General features: G+C 42.7%; 1 protein-coding gene and 2 long non-coding RNA genes across 3 annotated transcripts in view; 1 reads left to right on the top strand and 2 right to left on the bottom strand.

Annotated features, from left to right (window-relative positions):
* Nucleotides 1-1773: 1773 nt before the first annotated feature.
* LOC127556788 (uncharacterized) lies at nucleotides 1774-3494 on the bottom strand. Its single transcript, XR_007952507.1, has 2 exons — nucleotides 2960-3494; nucleotides 1774-2015 (listed from the first exon to the last, which is right to left on the bottom strand). It is a non-coding gene; the product is annotated as an uncharacterized LOC127556788 (long non-coding RNA).
* Nucleotides 3495-5145: 1651 nt separating this feature from the next.
* Nucleotides 5146-18295, top strand: LOC127556774 (zinc finger protein 501-like). The gene is made up of 4 exons (XM_051990195.1): nucleotides 5146-6265; nucleotides 7231-7352; nucleotides 7798-7924; nucleotides 13584-18295. Exons 2-4 carry the CDS (start codon nucleotides 7320-7322, stop codon nucleotides 14906-14908), a joined length of 1485 nt encoding a protein of 494 aa, XP_051846155.1. The 5' UTR covers nucleotides 5146-6265; nucleotides 7231-7319; the 3' UTR covers nucleotides 14909-18295.
* LOC127556786 (uncharacterized) overlaps nucleotides 9625-18828 on the bottom strand; it is a 29319-nt gene continuing 20115 nt past the window's right edge. The window contains exons 4-5 of the long non-coding RNA XR_007952505.1: nucleotides 12965-14144; nucleotides 9625-11407 (exon numbers count right to left, since the gene is read on the bottom strand). This is a non-coding gene — a long non-coding RNA (uncharacterized LOC127556786). The remainder of the gene's footprint in view (nucleotides 11408-12964; nucleotides 14145-18828) is intronic.

The raw sequence follows: 18828 nt of genomic DNA, 5'->3' as shown, positions 1-18828 counted from the left end.
GTGAAATATAATCTGTGTTTTTAAAACCATTGCTATCTTTAGCTGAAAGCTAAAGTTTTCATAAGATGCAAACCTTCCTTTTACCAAATGACATCAATTTAGATCCTTTCAAACTAACTTTATACAGGTAGAATTACAAAAATTTAGACCTTTCCATCACAAGTCTAATGGAATTGCTTTGAATCACTTTTTTGTTCCAATAGACTTGTGGTGGACAGAGCCATCTGCATCTAGAAAAAGGACTATGGAGACTGAAGGAGGATAGCAACATAGTATTTTTCTTTAATTGTTGTTTGCTTGCTTATCATTAAAAAAAAATCACCTCACTGTTGAAGAAAACTAATCATGGTTGATCATCACATAATCTTGTTGTTTCCCTGTACAAAGGTATAAAGAACCAAGGTTCTTCTCATTTCGCTTAGTATCAGTTCATAGAAGAGTTTCCAGGCTTTTTTGAAATCATCCTGTTCAATAATTTTCCATTACATTCATATACCATAACTTATTCAGCCATTCCCCATCTGATGGACATCCACTTAATTTCCAGTTCCTTGCCACAGTATTTTTTTAAAAAGCCTATTCTTCCATTTAAAAGAATACACCCATTTCCAAGCATATGTCCAATATCCTTCCTAAATTCTACAGTATAAGAAAACTAGGAGCCTAAAGAATGACATGGATAAAATGCCAAACTTTTCAGAATCTTTTCCAATCAAATTTCATATATTTAGGAAATCATTCATGTGATCGTCTTAGATGTGCTTTTTTTGTAAATAAAGCTTTTTATTTTCAAAACATATGCATGGATAATTTTCAACATTCACCTTTATTTTCCAAATTTCCCTCCCTTCACCCCACCCCTCCCCTAGATGGCAAGTAATCCAATGTATGTTAAACATGTTTCCACATATACATATTTCCACAAATATTAAATGTGTTATTTAGAGCAAAATCCAACCATAGTCAATATTTTAATATATTACTAATTTTTAAAAATAATTTTTTGGTTTATTTTATGGGTTCCACTCATCATTCTTGTGACTTTGCAAATCAAAATAACCTGAACTGTCCACCAATTTGGTAGATTTATTGTCTTCCTTTTTGTATTTCCAGCACTTAACATAGTACCTAACACATGTTTTTCTTCTTCCTTCTGTCCTTCCTTCTTCCTTCCTTTCCTCCCCCCTTCCTTCTTTCTTCCTCCTTCCCTCTTCCTCTTTCCTCCCTCCTTCTCTTCCCTTCCTCCTTCCCTCTCCTCCCACCCTTCCTTTCATTCCTTCTTTTCCTTTCTTCCCTTCCCACTTTCCTCCCTCTTTCCCTTTCTTCCCTCCCTTTCCTTCCTTCTTTTCCTTTCTTTCTTTCCCACTTACTTCCCTTCCTCTTTCCTTCCCTGGAAAGAAATTCAGTAACACCCCTCCCCTCCAGAAACTTTGATGTTATAAAGGTGATATACTTTAGAGAGAGGATTTGAACTCAAGGGTAATCCTGTAAATGCTCTTTGATCTTGGAAGCCCTAAGGTTTTACACTGGTTGCCTTTGATACATTTTGAGCATTCTCCTCCCCCCTACTTTTGTTCCTAGTAGTTTAAGCATGTAAAAATATTTGAGTAATTCTGTATATTGGGGGGGAGGGGGAATGATGGCTTTTTTTCCATATGGCATTTATCTTCCCCAGTGAGGAGAGAGAATTTAGGAGTGGCAGAGCTATGAATGAGTTGTCCCAGCTCTTCCCATGTTGCAAAAAAATCACTTATCAAGAATCTTTGACATAAAGCATTTATATACATATTTTAATCTGAAGAGACCTCAGAGAGGAGCTAAGGCAATCTCCCCCATTTTATAGATGGGGTAATTGAGGGCCACATAGCTGAAGTGCTTTGCCTTAGGTTGAGATGTAATAAGTGACATTAGCCAAGATTCTCCACCATCCTTCTTCACCTCTGAAGTGATACTTGGGAAGCCGGAGTATACTTAGCATGGATGAGAAATGTGTCTTGCGACTTTCTTTTTTCTTTCTGAAACAAAGTTATTGGTTATGTATCAGTAAAAATCAATGTAAAACTTGGAATAGCATGTGAAAGTGTTAAGGACCTGATAAAATGTAACTTTTTAAGTAAGTAGCATGATTTTCAGAGTCTTAGAAATTACATTTTTTGAAAATGCGGCTTGGTTTTGCGTGACCTGCAGGTTACGGTCACAGAGGAGACACAGAAAAGAAATTTTGTATCTCTAGGTATGATAACATGGTTATTGTGAGACGCAGGGTAGATGTTTCACGGTGTGCACAGGGATTTGGTGGTTTTAATCCTAATGGGGTTTGCTTGGCTATATCTTCATTGCATTGAAAGTATAATTCCTAATGAAGAGCACCTTAAGTCTCCTTGGAAAAGGCATCGGCGGGTATCCCCAGTTGCTTAAGCTTTGGCAGGAGGTGCTGGGGTTTTGGTTTTGATTTACTGTGGTTCTTTACTCTGAATAGCTCTATCTCCAACGTAAAGTTGGAAGATACTGGGATGACAGGAAGGGGCCACCTTCATTGCCTCAGGGAATCACCTAACCAATTTTCATCTTTCTCAACGAAGGAGAATTGGGGAAGACGTTAGAGGAAGAAGACCAAGGAACGGTCCTGAATTCAGTAGGTAACAAGTAGAAAAAGCAGGAGGGTAAGGGAAGGCCCCAAAGAACAATGGACCTTTAAAGGTTGCTTTTAAAGTGGAAACCGTTTTATGTGATTGCAGAATGCATTGATTACGCTAGCAGAAGTTGGACCTGGATAGCTTGAGTTACTACGTTTTATGCCATGATCCTCCCTCCCCATCTTTTCTTATCTTTAGCTTTTCTAGTCCAGATCCCTCAGCGAAACGTAACTACGTGTGACTCGGAGTGTTAGTCCCAGGCCTCTTCACCAGGAGGGGCTCTGGTACGGATCCAGAAGTCAGGGAGCCCAGAAAGGTCAAACCTGAACATCCACCAGCCAGGGGACCGAATGTTCTTTGCGTTTCCGTTCGCGTTGTTAAGAAAAAAAAAAAAAGGTTTCTTCCGCTCCTTAAAAGTCCAGGAAATTCGTAGAAAAGACTGGAGATGACAGAGAGGGCTTTCCAGGGGCTCTGACCCCGTCTCTCGGCTTCCAGGCCGGCCCCGGCGAACGGGAAGCAGCCGGAACCTCCGCGCCGAGGCCGGGAAGCGGAAAGGGCGCTTGACGTCAGAGCAGCCCTCGGACAGCCGGAAGCGGCGTCTGAGGATGAAACGCCGGCTTTCATCGGAGAGCTGTTGGTCCGCAGGCCTTAGTGCAGTTCGTGCCCCGGCCCGGCGCAGCGGCGGGGCTGCGTTTGGACGCAGGACGGCTTAGCCGGGAAGCTCCTGCAGCGGCCGCGTGCAGCCGGCCCGGCCCTGTCCCCGGAGGGCCATCCCCGCGTCTTGGGCCGGCTTTCCTCCCCCGCACTAGCGCCGATGCGCGCGAGGTCGTTTGCAGACATCTGTGTGTGGTGTCTCAAGGTGTGTGTAACCGGGTAATGGTGCGGGAAGCAGCCCCTCACGCAGGGGACTAGTGAGGATGCCGGGAAACCCCGGTCACTTGTGTCACCCCAGGCCCGGAGCTGCGCACGGGCGAGGGCGTGGGGGCAATCCCGCAATTCCCCGGGGCTGAATTTGGGGGGGATCTGAAGCGCGCGCGTGGGGGGTAGGATTTGTAGCCGAAAAGGCTGGAAGAGGAACAACTCGGGCCGAAGCGAATTTCCGCCGGTTCCGGGGGAGTCTTGGGGGTGAGAAAGCGGACATTGATTCCATTTGGGAAGAGGGGAGACCCCGCCAGACTTGGATGCCCTCCGCCCCCAGTTTGGATGGATTTGCGCGCACAACTCCACCCCGGCGGCCCCTTCGGTGGCCAGATCCCTAAGCCGCAATTTTGTCCGAGGGGGGATTTCTGCTCATTTGAATTTGGAAGAGTACTTTCCCCCCGGTAGCCCTGGAATTCCAGTCATTCCTGACCGTCGAGGAAGTCTTCGGGACACCCGAGGGGGAAGTGGAACTCCACGGCCCCTCTTCAGCCGCGTTCCTCCTCCTCCCCCCCATCGGGCCCTCCTGCCCCACAGTCGCCACTCTGAGCCTGCTTTAGTCCAGTCCCGTAGTAGCCCCGACGCTGAACGAGGCCAGACCCAAGCAACATTTCCATGACTCCCCGAGGTTCCTTACCTCCTGGGGTGAGAATGGGGGAGGGGAGGAATGCGTGGAGCGAGGGACCCTTCCAATAGCTGGTCAAAGCCGGGCCACCGAGGTGGAGGAGAGGGAGGGAGGGAGAGAGGAAGCCACGGGGAACCCAGACGTTTCCTCCAGTCTGGGGCGATGGGGGGAACCTCGCCTCCCATCCATTTTCCCAAGGAGAAAAAATACACACAAAAAACCCTTAGCACTCAAACATCAACCACAACAAAACTCACTTTCCCCCTCGGAAACCCAAACCCCAAATCCCGGGCAAACTCTAGATCTAATCTTCCTAAAGCACCGGCTTCTGTTCAGTCATACTAAGCAATCCCCAGTATGGAGAAGCTGAGATTTCACTAGCTTCCTCATCTTCGTTCTGTCCATCACGAATCATCCCGGGGTGGAGGGAGGGAAGACTGGGGATCTTTCCCTACTCCGACTCCCAACCTACTGATCTTAAACCAAGATCAGGCTGGAGCCCCGCTGGGATGAATTCACCCCATAAACTGCGAATTGCCATGTTTCGCTGGGGCTGGGGCTCTGATGTTTCACTTCTCAATTTCTCAGTTTTCTCTACCTTCTCTTCTCCACACCCGCCTCTTCCCCGTTCCTGACCTACAGTCCCGTGTAAGGTGGGCTCAGCCCGCCTCACGAGATCTCCTGGAGTTTATTAGCCTGGCAAGGAACTATTTTGAATGAATGCATCCAGCTCCAGACTTCTACCTAGTGCTGTGTGATCCGCTTCAACATCTCTAGAAGATGTCATTAGGAAAATAGCTTTGTTTTCTCTCCAGAAATCATCTCCCAACCCCAATGATAGCCAAGTATAACTTTGAACACTAGCGAATTTCCCCTTCCCTGGAAAAGTTCTCTCCCATCTCTGGAAAAAAGTTGAATTATTATTAAATATATTATTTATTATCTTATTAATATAGTAAATATATATTAAAATTAGTAATATACTAGTATTAATTAGTATATAATGATAATAAATAAGCCAATATCTTAAGTATTTTAGAATTCTTTAATTCCCCCAATAAAGCTGAAAAGTAGGTGCATTGTACAGTCCAAGATTGATCAAATTCTGTAATAGACTAGAATTACAATGTAGTTTCTAAGCCAACCTTCCCTCCCAATCGACGTTTGATTTATAGTTGATGGTAACAACTAAACTTCCATTTTTCACAAGGGTAGATCCTTTGGCAGATCAATTGACTCCTATTCAAGAAATCATGACGCTGTCACCCCTGCTTCTGTATTTCTTTCAATCACCCACAGAACCAAACCAGTTCCTTTTGGTTTTCAGGCTTAACCTGGCAGTGTACTTGTGAGGGTTTAGTGAAGGTTTCCTTGATGATGGGGGAACACAGGTATGTTTAAACTCTGTAGGAAAGGGACCAGATGATCCGGAAGGTTGTGTTAAAGCCCCTTCCCCCACCTCTGGACCTTCTTCCATCCAATTGGATTGTATTTGTTATTCCTTCTCTCAACTACTCCTGGACTCCAGAATTCCATTTCCCCCCTCCCCTTTCTTTTCCGGGGCTTTCATTCCTCCCTCTCTCTTGAGCTGCTGTTGGGGGGGGGGGGGCGGAAACTCCACCCCTCCGGATTCCTCCAGCTCCCCTAATATTTTCCCTAGAAATTCTTCCCAGTTTGGAAAGCTTAAGATCCTCTGCAGTCCCTTCGTCAGCACCCATAAAATACAAATCAGAACCTTTCTTTTGGACTTCGGCTCTTTGAAAAGATTCCGTTGGGACCATGCGATGCTAATGATCCTCCCCCCAGTCTATGCTGCCCAAGGCCCACCCCCTCCCAAATCTCGGCCCTTGTATCCGGTGGATGCCCCTATTTGCTTACCCTTTCCTCGGGGGTGTGGGGGTCGGCCCCCCCGCGAATGGTGATATCGGCCCCAGAAGGGATCCCCGAATGTGTGCGCGTTCAGTGCGCCACGTTGTAGGTGTCTGTGCACTCTGGGTTTATTTTTCAACCCCAATCTTCCCCTTTCCTCTCCAGTAGAGGTAACAAGAACTAAGGTGCCCGCCCGCTCCGCTCCGGGACCTGGACGGTAAGTGACAATCTGCTCCCCGAATTGAGCCCCTCCCTGCCCGCCCCTTCCCGCGGCTGGAAAAGGTCCTGGAGGGTGGGGACCGCCCTTACTGAGATTAAAATCAAAAGCCAGAGGCATCATGAAGGACCCTGAGCTTTGTGTGACCTCCCCGTCCAGTCCTCCCCCGGCCTCCTTCCCAATCCCCTCCGGTCCTTGGGCCTCAGGACCCACTTGCTCTGCTCTTGGCACCTCTCCCCCTTCTCAGGAGGGGAATCAGGGCCTCCCAGGTGGTTAATCAGGTACCGGACCAACTCCTAGACTTGGAGGGAGACGGGAAAGTTTGTGCAAGTGGGTGGAGGTGTGTAATGGGGGCTGGGCTCACGTGCCCCGGGACCTCCCGGGCCCAGCTCCTGCCTGGGGTCCGGCTGACTTCAGGTGAGAGGTCTCAGGAAATCCAGGAGACGGTAGGGAAAGGGCCCCAGTATTAGGACGGGGTACAGAGGGCCCAGCTCTGGCCCAAGGGGTAAAGGTTTTCGGGATGGAGGAGACTTGGGGAGGGGGAATGGCTGGGAGAGCCTGGAGGGAGGGAGGATGAAGATAGCCCAGTGAGGAAAGAGCTAGGAGCTCGAGAGAACTTGCTGAGGAGGGGGTGGGACGGCAGGAGAAGTGCATGGGGATGGGGGAGGGGATCAACCAGGTAGGTGTGGCCCAGGTGGAATTCTAATTCTGCAGAGATTTGAAAACCTGGGAGGAGGTAAGGGCATTCCTTACTCATTCCCGAAAATGGAGGTCTGGGCGGGGCCCTTGGGATTAGGAGGACGCTCCCAGAGGAAGAGGACTGGAAGCAGAAGCACTGGAAGTGCGATCTCTCTGCCTCCATCTCCTCTCTGAGATCTCTGTCTCCTCTGAGATTTCTCGGCCTCCTCCTGAGGAGCAGCCTCTCCCCACCGTCCCTGTCCTGAAACCTCTCTTTCATTCTGCAGGTCAGCATCCAGCCTGGGCAGAGAAGCCTTAGACCCCCGCCTTCCTCCCCAGCTCCGCTGGCAGAGCACCCAATCCCGGAACCAGAGACATGGCCCCTGGCAGCCAGAGACCCTCCTCCCAGGTGAGTGTAGTCTCTGCCCAAAGCTGAGCAGTATCAGCCCAGGGAGGGGCCAAGAGAGCTCAGGAAGCTTCCTCCTGTCAGAGGGAGGGGGGCCCTGGCAGGGCTGGCAGCAGAGCAGGAATTGACCTCCTGGCACTGCCCAATTCTTGCCCCTCAGACCAGGGCTCTCTGAGTCCCTTTCCATTGGGAGCAGCAGTCTAGTAAGACATTTTTCCAGCTTTTTTTATTCCAACAAAATAATCAATTCGAATAGAAAATGCTTTCCTCAGTATTCCCCTGGGGCTCTTACTGACTTTTTCAGCTCTTGGCTCTGACGCTCCTAAAGGTTCTCTGAGTTTTAGGCAAATCCCATCCCTTCTTCAATTTCCTCCTCTTAAGGTGATGAGGGTTGGACAAGATGAATTGTCCCTTTTGGTTCTAAATCAAGTGACTTTTGATGATTTAGGAGTTGGTGACATTCAGGGACATTATTGTGGATTTCACCGAGGAGGAGTGGGGGCTCCTGGACCCTTCTCAGAAGGAGCTGTACAAGGAGGTCATGCTGGAGAGTGTCCAGAACCTGCTGTCCCTGGGTAAGGACCGTTTCCTGTCTTTTGTTGGTGTTCATCATCAGGCCCAAAGTAGCCCCTGTGGCAGAGAAGGGATCCCTTCTCTGAAGCATCTCAGAAGGCCCACTGAGTGCACCCTCATCCCCCAAGCACCAGCTCTCCATCCACTGGGGTCCTGGCTTGTGGCCTGAAGTTCTGTCAGTGGCCATCAGTCAGGGGGCTGACCTTGTTACCTTGTTCATCCCCAGGCCAGGTGTCTGACAAATTCCCTGAAAACATCACTCTAAAAAATCCCCTTGGAAGGGGATTCTGGTAAGATGGGAGAATAGGGCAGGGGGTGCTTGGCTCTCCCAGAGTGCCAAAAACACAAGAAAAAATCATCTGAATGTGACCTGGGACCAGCAGAGGGGGTTCAAAGTCCAGAATTTGTGCTGCTGAAACACCTGGACAGGACCCTAATCTCCTTGGGCCAACATCTGCAGGGAGATTCTGCTCAGTCTAGGAAGAGCAGTCCTTGGGGCAGCTTTCCCCTCTGGGACTGTGGGGGTGGGTGGGTGATGGGCTTGGAGCTTGGAAGGGGAGGAAGGAAGGAAGGAAGGACTCCATGTTATGATTAGAACAGGGCCTGTTGTGCTGAGCGCCCTGGCCAAGAAAGAACCAGCCCACAGTTGGGGGGGAGGGGAAGCAGGGATCTTACTGGCTGTGGGCATTTGTAGGAGAGCAGAGACCCTGTGCTGGGACAGTGTGGCTGGGGGCCTTGGCCTGGACTCAGGGATACTGGGGAGTGCCCATGATTGGGGCCCAGAGAGAGCTCTGCAAATGACAGTGAGAAGGACCTGAAGCCTGGGCTATTCTCCCCCCAAAATCGGGACTAGAGAGCTGACAATAATAATAGCATGCGACTTAGAAGAAAAAAAAGTAAAAATAAAAATGAGGTGGCAAAGGGGAAAGAACCTGAATATGATAGCTCCTGTGGGGGTTGAGGCAATCTGAGTTCATTGTCAAAAAGAGAAAGTGAAGTTTAAAAAGCTACTCCTACTTCAAAAATAAGTGTCAAATGGTCACCAGTCCAGAAGAGTTCTTCAATGAACTTAAAAAGGAGTTCAAAAATCAAACAAAGGAGACTGAGAAAAACTTAGGAAAAAAATGAGTTACCCCAGAAAAGTCAAGAAAATTGTGAACAGAAAGTTAAGGAAATCCCAAAAGTCAAGGAAGTAAATAACTTAACAGCTAGAATCTGAAAATGAAAATTGGAGGAATTTCAGTATCAAAGCTCCAAGGTTAAGGAGAAATCTAGGAACATCAAGAAAGTAACCATTTCAATACTGTGGAGCCATAGTGAGGATAATGCAAGACCTAGCAGCTTCTATATTAAGAGACCATAGCTTGGGGCATTGTATTTTATAGACTGGGATTGTGATGAAAAATAACTTGTCCAGAAAATCTGAGTACAGTCCTGAATTACAAATAATGGACATATAATGAGCTGAAAGACACTGAGGGATTTATGAGAAAAAACCCATACTCATTGAAGATGTGAAAGAAGCATAAGGTAAAACGCCAAAGGGTCTGAATGATGTCAAACTATTGGCTTTTTATAAGTGAAAATGTTATCCGTAATCTTAAAATGTCATTAATACTTGTTCAGGTTAAAAGCAAACGTGGGCTAATATCAGGATGATGAATTGATTCTAAAGAATAAAATTGAGTAGGGAGAGATAAAATGGAGGAATTATTTTTAATAAACAAGTCCTGAAAAAACTGATTTGGAGGAAACAAATGGTAGTGGAGGGATGGCAGTGCTGACATCGTATTCTCATAGGCTAACCAGAAGAAGAAATAGAATATTGAGCTTCTTAAGGAAAATGTGCCAGGACTAGACATATTTACAAATTCTACCAAACATTAAAAGGCCAATTAATTCCAATATTAAATAAATGATTTGGAATAATAGGCAAAGAAGGCTATCACCAGCCTCCTTTCATGAAACAAATGTAGTATTGATACAAAGAATAAAGAGAGAAAATTATAGACAAATTTCGTTAATGGACATGGATGCAAAAATTCTAATAAAACATTAGTTTAAAAATGACAATTGTATATTGTAAAGATTGTACTTTGTTCCCAATTGAGTTTCATGAGCAGGAATAGTTTCATAGAAGTAAAATTATTCACAGAATTACATCAGTAATTAAAATAACAAATGATATGATTATGTCAACAAGATTAGAAAAATCTTGATAAAACACAGCACTCATTTTTATTTTAAAAAATATTTGAAAGTATAAGAATGAGTGATTTTTCCTTAAAACTGTTTGAAAAAACAAAATGCAATGACATTTACTCAAAAAATGTATATAAAACTTGTAGTTCCAGGTCAGAGAAGGGAGCTGAAGTGAAGCTGAAGGCACCAACTCCCCACTCCAGGGTTAGAGGTGCTTACACTAACATTTCTTTAAAAAACAAACAAACAAACAAAAAAAGAAGAATGAACCCAATCAGAGAAACTTATTATGTGAGGAGGGAAGATGGGTTCATCTTCAGAGGAAAATACTGATGCAAAAAAAGCTTTTTCCCAAAGAGTAATGGCTCTTGCCCAGAGAGAATTTATAGAATTCAAAAAAAAAATCTTTGAAAATCAAATGAGAGAGATTTAGGAAAATTTTTAAGAAAAAATAAAAACCATCCAAGAAAACAATATTATATTTTTTAAAAATTAGCCAACTAGAAAAGGAGATACAGTTTTAAGACTAAAATTAGAATCAGGCAAGGGAAAGCCAGTGAAGTTACAAGAAATTACAAAACAATATAAAAAATGAAAAAATAGAACAGAATGTGAAACATTTTATGAGAAAAATAAGAAATCTAGAGAACAGATCAAGAAGAGAAAATATAAGAACAATTGAACTTCCTGAAAGCTGTGACCAAAAATAGAATTTTGATACAAAAATGCAAGAAATAATCCAAGAAAATTGTCCTAGAGTGATAGAATATGAGATGAAAGTAGAAATAGAAAAAAAATCCACCGATCATTACCTCAAAGAGATCCTTTGTCGAAAACACATAGTATTATTATTGCCAAATTTTGAAACCCCCAGATCAAAGAGAAAGTTTTGCAAGAAACAAGAAAAAAACAATTAGAATACTCTGAAGGACAGTTAGAATTGTGCAGGACTTAGCAAAAGCCACAGTAAGAGACCTCATGTCCTGCAATCATATATACTGGCAATCAAAAAACTAGGCCTGGGGCCAAAAATATCCTACCAACAAAATTATCCATAATTATTGAATGAAAAAAATAGACATTCAATGAATTTATACATTTTCAGGACTTTTAAACTAATAATAGAAAATTTAACATAATAAGATTAATTTCAAGGAATTTAACATGGACAAATTGTTTTTTTAATGGAAATGTATACTATATGCTTAAGATTAACATCAGTAATTGTGTACCTCAAAAGATGGATTGGGGCAGTGTTGAGGATAATCTGATTCTACAAAAGTCTAGGAAAAGGTAAAAAAAAGTAATTTTAATATACAAATGAAGTGCAGTGGGAGAATAGACTCAGAGGCATTAGAGGGGAGAGGAGGGCTCATTGTTCTGAAAAGCAGTTTATATCTGGAATGGATTAAATGGCAACACTCATATATACCATGCAGGGTATAGCACCCTCCAAAAATATAAAGAAATAAGAGGAGAGAAAATAGGATGAGGTGGGCTCTAGAAGGATATATAGATTTATGGCAGTGGGATGATGGGTAGAGTATAATGGGCAAGGGTAGATGATACAGAAGGACATGTAGAGTAATGGCTGCGGGACAAGAGAAAGGGATAAAGGGAGGGAAGGATGGCACAGGACAAAGTGGGGTACAAAAGGATGTTTGGAGGTGGGAGGAAGATAAGGGAGGGATCCAGGGATGAGTGGAAGTTAAGGCATATAATATAGCATAATATTATGTATATATATATATATATGTGTGTGTGTGTATATATAATATATAATATAATATAAGGCAATAACATAGCAAGGCAAGGCAAGGAGCCGAAGAGTCATGAGGGAGAGGAAATAAGAGATATAAAGAAAATCTACAACAGGAGTAGAATTTACTAGAAAAAAATAAACTTAAAAAGAAAGAAATCTACATTATGTGTCAACCATGTTGCTATTGTTTTAGATACATGTTTGCCTACAAGAAAATGCATCTGTACATATGTGTCTGAGTATCTGTGGGTGTATATGCATGTAAGTCTATGTGCATGAGTATATATATATCTGTGAATGCGTGTGAATATACATATGTATATTTGTGCTTATATATATGTATATATACACACATTTACAGATATATATATAGGGGAGATGGGGAGATGAAAGGGGGAAAAAGAATAAAAGTGCTCAGCAGAGGACAAAAGAATAACCTACAAGGAAGCAAAGAAAAGATGGACATATGTGAAAATAGTTTCTTCTATTATTACATATGGTTTCTTAAAATGGAAATCTATTATGATATATTTTTAATACTCCCTGATGTTCTGCTGAGCACATGACAGTGTTTTGGTTTTTTATTTCCTTTTTTCTGTCTGTCTTTTTTCTTTTCTATTTTTTCTTATTTTGTTATTTAGTTCAATAATTTTTTTTTTCACATGTGTGCCTCTGTAAGGTATGTTTCCCAAGATGATAAGAAAAAAGGAAAAGAACTTATATTGTAAAATATTTATGGCAGCTCTCTTTTTGGTACCAAAAATGGGTGAAATTGCAGGGATGCCCTTCAATAGGGGAATGGCTAGAGAGGGACTGAGGAGAGCCAATGATAAATGACTAGTGGCTTCCATCTCTTGAAAAACTATGGAAGTAGTCAGTCCTTTCTAGGATAATGTCCTAATCACTAATCAATGTCGTTCCAGCATGACTGGATAAGTAAGATGCTCCTGAGGTCTTTGACCTCTAAACAGCTTTCAGAGCATCATAAAAGTGCTTTGGAGTTACCATCAGCACCAAACTGAATTTCTTTTGCCCTCTTACCAAGCCCAGGTTCTCTTTACATTTTGCTCACACTTACCTTTTGATGGAATTACATGCTGCCTTGGAGCTGGATGAAGTAGCCTGTTGGTAGGGCCTGGAGAGTTCTCATTTTTTGTTGGGTGCTTTCTGAATTTCCCCATCATTTTCATCCAACCAATTCAGATATCTGAAAGTGTTCTGACTCAGATGAGTAAATGCAGCACTGTACAACAAATCTGTGGGAGCTGCCTACTTCTTTTCTGTTCCAGTGTTGGAGTTTTCCCTTCAAATTAGCCACAGACTCATCTCCCAGTCTGGTGGGCACCCTGCCTTGTGAATGCTGCTTTTGTGGAATGTGAACATTTAGCTCTGAGTGAGTGCATCCATGACGGGTCCAGCCCTCTGCCGTGCACATCTCCTTGGTCACTCTCACATCCTGTTCATCTCTTCTTCTTAATAATGACATTCTCTTTAATGCCAATGTTTGTTCTTACGGTCCAGGTATGAAGTGTTCTTGCTTTTACATTGGTCATGAGCTTCCCAAGTCTCTAGTAACCATTACTATTGCTTTGATTATGAATGTATATACTTTTGTATCCATAAATATATGTGCTTATACATCTGTTTCACTGTATCATTTCATATGTCATGTGTGTATAAATGTTTGTTTTTTTCAGATGAAGAGACCAGATTCCAAGTAAATGAGTTGACTAGAAAGCCGGGGAATTTTGTGGAAGAATGTGACCTGCAGAGAGTCATGAGTGATGGTCCCTGTGACTTCAAGTTGAGAGAAATCCATGATTCTAATATCAAGGTAGATAAAAATCCAAAGAGCGCCTGTGAATTTGATGAAATTGGAAAGAGATTCATTCAGTCTTTAATCCTAAATCAGTGTAAGAAAATGACCTCAGGGAATGATTGTTTTCAGGATCAGAAATCCAGCAAAGGTTTTACTGAACAGGTAGAACTTTTCCAATCCCATGTGCAGCCTCCTGAAATGCAGATGTGCCCAGATAATCAATGGGATATGGCCTTTAGCTGGAGTTCAGACTTCAGTAGGTGTCAGGAAAGTGATACTGGAGGAAGGTTTTTTGTAAGTCATCAAGGTGGGAAGACGTTGAGTCAGAATTCTAAGCTCATTAGTCATCAGCCAATTCACAGTACAGAGGAGTCTGGGGAACATAGCGATACAACCTCAGACCGTCACTCGTCTCTTCCATACCATGCTAGAGTTCACCCTGGAAGGAAAAGATACACATGTGATCAGTGCGGGAAGGCGTTTGCTTGGAAATCGGGTCTTGGTCCAGCCCAGGAGATTTCTCCTGGGGAGGAATTTTATAAATGTACTGAATGTGGGAAGGCTTTCTGCTACAGATCCCTCCTTACTGATCTTCAGAGAATCCACCCTGAAGAGAAATCTTATGAATGTGATAAATGTGGAAAAACGTTTGCAAGGAAAAACAATCTTGTTCTACATCAGAGAGTCCACACCGGAGAGAAGCCTTTTGCATGTCTTCACTGTGGGAAGGCTTTCCGATACAGGTCCACTCTCGTTGAACACCAGAGAATCCACACTGGGGAGAAACTTTTTGAATGTAGCCACTGTGGAAAAGCTTTCACACAGAGGTCCAGTCTTACAAAACACCAGAGAATCCACACTGGAGAGAAGCCTTTTGCTTGTAATCAGTGTGGAAAGGTTTTTGCAGAGACGTCCAGTCTCATTAAGCATCAGAGAATCCACAATGGGGAGAAACCTTTTGACTGTAATCACTGTGGAAAGGCTTTCACCCAGAGGTCCACTCTTGCTGAACATCGGAGAGTCCACACTGGAGAGAAGCCTTTTGAATGTCTTCAGTGTGGAAAGGCTTTCAGACATAGGTCCAGTCTTGTTCAGCATCAGAGAGGACACACTGGAGAGAGACCTTTTGAATGTAACCAGTGTGGAAAGGCTTTTGCACAGAGGTTCACTTTTGTTAAACATCAGAGAATCCACAGAAGATAGGAACTTTTTAAAAAATAATTAATGTTGAAAGACTTAAATCTCAAGCTCCTACCTTGCTAAGGAGAGAATCCACAGTGTTGAGAAACTTTTCTAATGTATTCATTGTAGAATGACTTTCAGAAATAGGTCCTATCTTGCTAGACATCTGAGAGTCTACATTGGAGAGAAACCTTTTGAATGTAATGAAACGTGGGCCATTTTCCAAAAGAGAAAGAAGAAATTAATATAGGAAACTAAAAGAAAAAAGAAATTTTGAGTTCTGAATCCTTGCCTTCCCTCTCATCTGTCACTGGCTTAATGTTAAGGCAACAAATACAACACCTATTATATATATGAAACCATGGACAGCATTGCCATGCCAAGGGGGAGTGGGGGTGGGAAAGAGGTAGGGGAGCAAGAAAAATAAGTTTCCCATTCCACCCATAGTCTATCTTCCTGTGGATAGCATTTCCATCCTAAATCCTTTGAAATTATCTTGGATAATTCATCAGAAAAAGAAATTATTCAGAGTTGATCATCATACAACGTTGCTGCTGTTCTGTGCTGTGGTCTCCTGCTTCTTCACACTTTACTCTTTAAGAGTTCATATCAGTCTTTGAAGGCTTTTCTGAAAGACTCTGCTCTTCATGTCACATAACGTGATATTGTTCCATCCCGGTCAAATACCATAACTGACTCATTTCTTCCCAAATGCTGAGCATCCCCTCAATTTCTCATTCTTTGCCATCCCCAAAAGTACAGTTATGAATACTAATATTGTACATAAAGGCTTCCTCGCCCCCCCCCCCCTTTTCTTTGGTCTTTCTTGTTGCTTAGTCGGCAGGTATGAATTATTTGCTCCTTGGGCAATCAAATAATTTGCCCCTTGGTCATAGTGCCAAATTGCTCTCCAGAATGGTAGACCGGTTCATATTCCTACCAACAGTGTATCAGTATTCGTTTTTCCACATTCCCTTCAACTTTTGTTCTTTTCCTTTTTATTTTCTTTCAGCAAATTTGACAGGGATAATGTAGGCCTAAGTTGTTTTAATTTGCATTTGTGTAATCAATAGTGATTTAGAACTATTTTACTATTTCTGTCGATGCCTGTAATATCTTTTGAAAACTGCCAATTCATGTTCTTTGACTGTTTATCAATGAGAGAATCACTTGGACTCAGTTTCCTATGTATTTGAGGATTGAGCTCTTTTGTCAGAAAAATTATTGTGAATTCCCTCCATCCCTACTCCCACCGGTCCCTGCAGACGGGCTTCAGAGGACAGCTCGCCAAAAGGAGATGAAAAGCTTTTCTCCCTTGAGTCCCCAGGGCGATGGCAGAGAGGCAGGATGGCCGAATGGTGGCTAAGGAGCAGGCGGCACAAATGGGCCATCCTCAGTGTGATATTAGAGCGGGGACCTTCCTGTACTCTCACGGATAGATCATAATTTCTAAGTGATTGCTGATAAACTCACTAATGACTTAAGCTGTGACCTACAACGTCCCCACGTTGGCTGAGAGAGGGCCCTCTCCCTGAGACGGCAGCACTAGAACAGCCCAGGACGCAGCTGGCGGGGCTGCTGAGAGCCTTGAACAAGAGGACGTGGCTGTACTTTTCTCCCAGCAGTAGCATTATTTTCTCTGTTTTAAAACATTTTGTCACACCATATATATAATAGATGCATTTATGATTCAACAGCATTAAGATGAAATTTAACCTGCCTGAACAAGTGGTTGTTTTAAGTTATAATCCAAGAGAAAAACAGTTCACACTTTCAAAACATGGTGAAGAGAAAATCATTCACTCTATATCCTTTGACAGTTTAACAATCGCACTAATGACATCTCAGCCCAGTGTAGAGACGCTGAGTACGGAGTCATTGCAGGCAATTAATGAGACACCGTCACTCTGTTCTGCAGTATTTCCTAGGCTAAATTCTTGCCTCTTCGAGATGGCTTTCAGGATTCTCGGAAAGCCGAGAGCTCCTTCTGCAGGCTGGCCCAAGCCTCTTCCCTTCCTCTAGGTCCCTTCCATGCCTTCTCCCTTAGGGGTTTCAATTTGGCACCTTAACGCTTCCCATGGATGAGGATCTCATTGCTGACCCTGGCTCCAGAGTAGGCAGAGTCGGCACATGCAGAAGGCAGTGCCCCTTGGCATCTCTGCTTCCATTGTGGGCATCCCAGACATCAGAGTGTGATGGTAGGTGAGGGCCGGGAAGAAGACTCAGTGGGGGATTAGGCTGAGAGCCAGGGAGTTCTGACCCTGAAATACCCCACTGAATATGGAGTAGTCACCACCTGGAGGGGCATGGAGATCTGGGGCCATGCTTTCTACATGTTCCAAGAGCACCCCAAAGGAGACAGAGAAAGGATGAGACCCCTACATTTGACTACATTTGAGACCCCTAACACCCAGCCATGTACTCTACCCATACCCAGGTACTGCTGACGGGAAGCAGAGATTGCAGAGACGATGGCGCATCAAACTATAAATCCACAAAACACAACATGCTGCTACTTTTAAATAGAGGATAAAATTATTATATACGTTTTTTTCTTTTCTGTATTTCCTTCCCTAGATGGCTACCAACAGACATGTGTTTTAAAATTTAAACTGCAGCTTTAAAATTACTAACTAGTCACTTAAAAATTCTTTTTATGAAGTAACTGATCTATCTAGTTTTACTTATTAACCTTTACAAAGCTGACCTGAGTTTAAATCTGGCCTCAGACACTTAACACTTTTTAGCTATGTGACCCTGGGCAAGTCCCTTAATCCCAATTACCTCAGCAACAACAACAAAAAAAATACTAGGGGCAGCTAGGCAGTGCAGTGGATGGAGCACAGGAGGATGGAAGTTTAAATCAGACCTCAGACAGTGGATACTTAAGAGGTGTGCAAGTCATTTAACCCCCATTGCCTTGCAAAAACAAAAATGAATTTTATAAAAGTGAATAGACTCAGGAGCACATTGTACCCAGGAACAGCAAGATTATGATGATCAACTATAAAAGACTTAGTTCTTCTCAGCCATACATTGATCCAAGACAATTCCAATAGACTTTGAATGGAAAATGCCATCCATATCTAGAGAGAGCAAGCTATGGAGAATGAATGTGAATTGAAGCTTAGACTTAGAGTGAAAACTCTAAGCTTTTTTTTGTTTTGTTCTGTTGTATCTTTTTTTTCTTTCTTGTGGTTTTCCCCAATGTGACTCATTTGAAAATATGTTCAAAATAATTGTCCATGTATAACCTATATCAGATTGCTTACTGTCTTGGGGAATGTAGAGGTAAGAGAAAGATGGAAGGGGAAAAAATTTGAACTCAAAATTTTACACAAATGGAAACTCTCTTTTCATGTAATTGGAAAAATATTTGACTATTAAAATAAAATAAAATTTAAAAAATACCCATTCACCTTTTTCTTGTTTCTTTTTCTTGTTTTTTCTTTTGATCTGATTTTTCTTGTACAACATGACAAATATGGAAATGTTTAAAAGAATCGTACATATTTAACTTAGATTGTTTACGCTCTTGAAGAAGGGAGGGAAAAAATTTGGAACATAAAGTCTTAAAAGAATTTTGAAAACTATCTTTACATGTGTTTGGGAAAATAAAATACTATGAAAATTTTTTTTATCTTTTAGAATGATTTGTTGGTCTTTTCTTTTTTAAAAAAAATTTTTGCAAAGTTTGCTAATATTGCAAAAGCTCATTAAAATGCTAACAAAATTTTCATATCATATCATATTTTAGATATTTCCAATAGAAAATTGACCCATTCATTACCTAATTATGACTTTTAAAATTTTTTATCAGTCTTTCATCTCTATAACTTCTAATTCAGTCAATATTTGAATATGGAGATAAAAGAGGGAAGACTTTTTGAAGTTTTTACTCTTCCTCCCTTTCCCTCTTTCCCCCTTGGTTAAGTAGACCA

This window comes from Antechinus flavipes, chromosome 3 (genome assembly GCF_016432865.1).
Source record: "Antechinus flavipes isolate AdamAnt ecotype Samford, QLD, Australia chromosome 3, AdamAnt_v2, whole genome shotgun sequence".
In the NCBI taxonomy this organism is placed as follows: Eukaryota; Metazoa; Chordata; class Mammalia; order Dasyuromorphia; family Dasyuridae; genus Antechinus; species Antechinus flavipes.
This window is presented reverse-complemented; position numbering and strand designations above follow the sequence as displayed.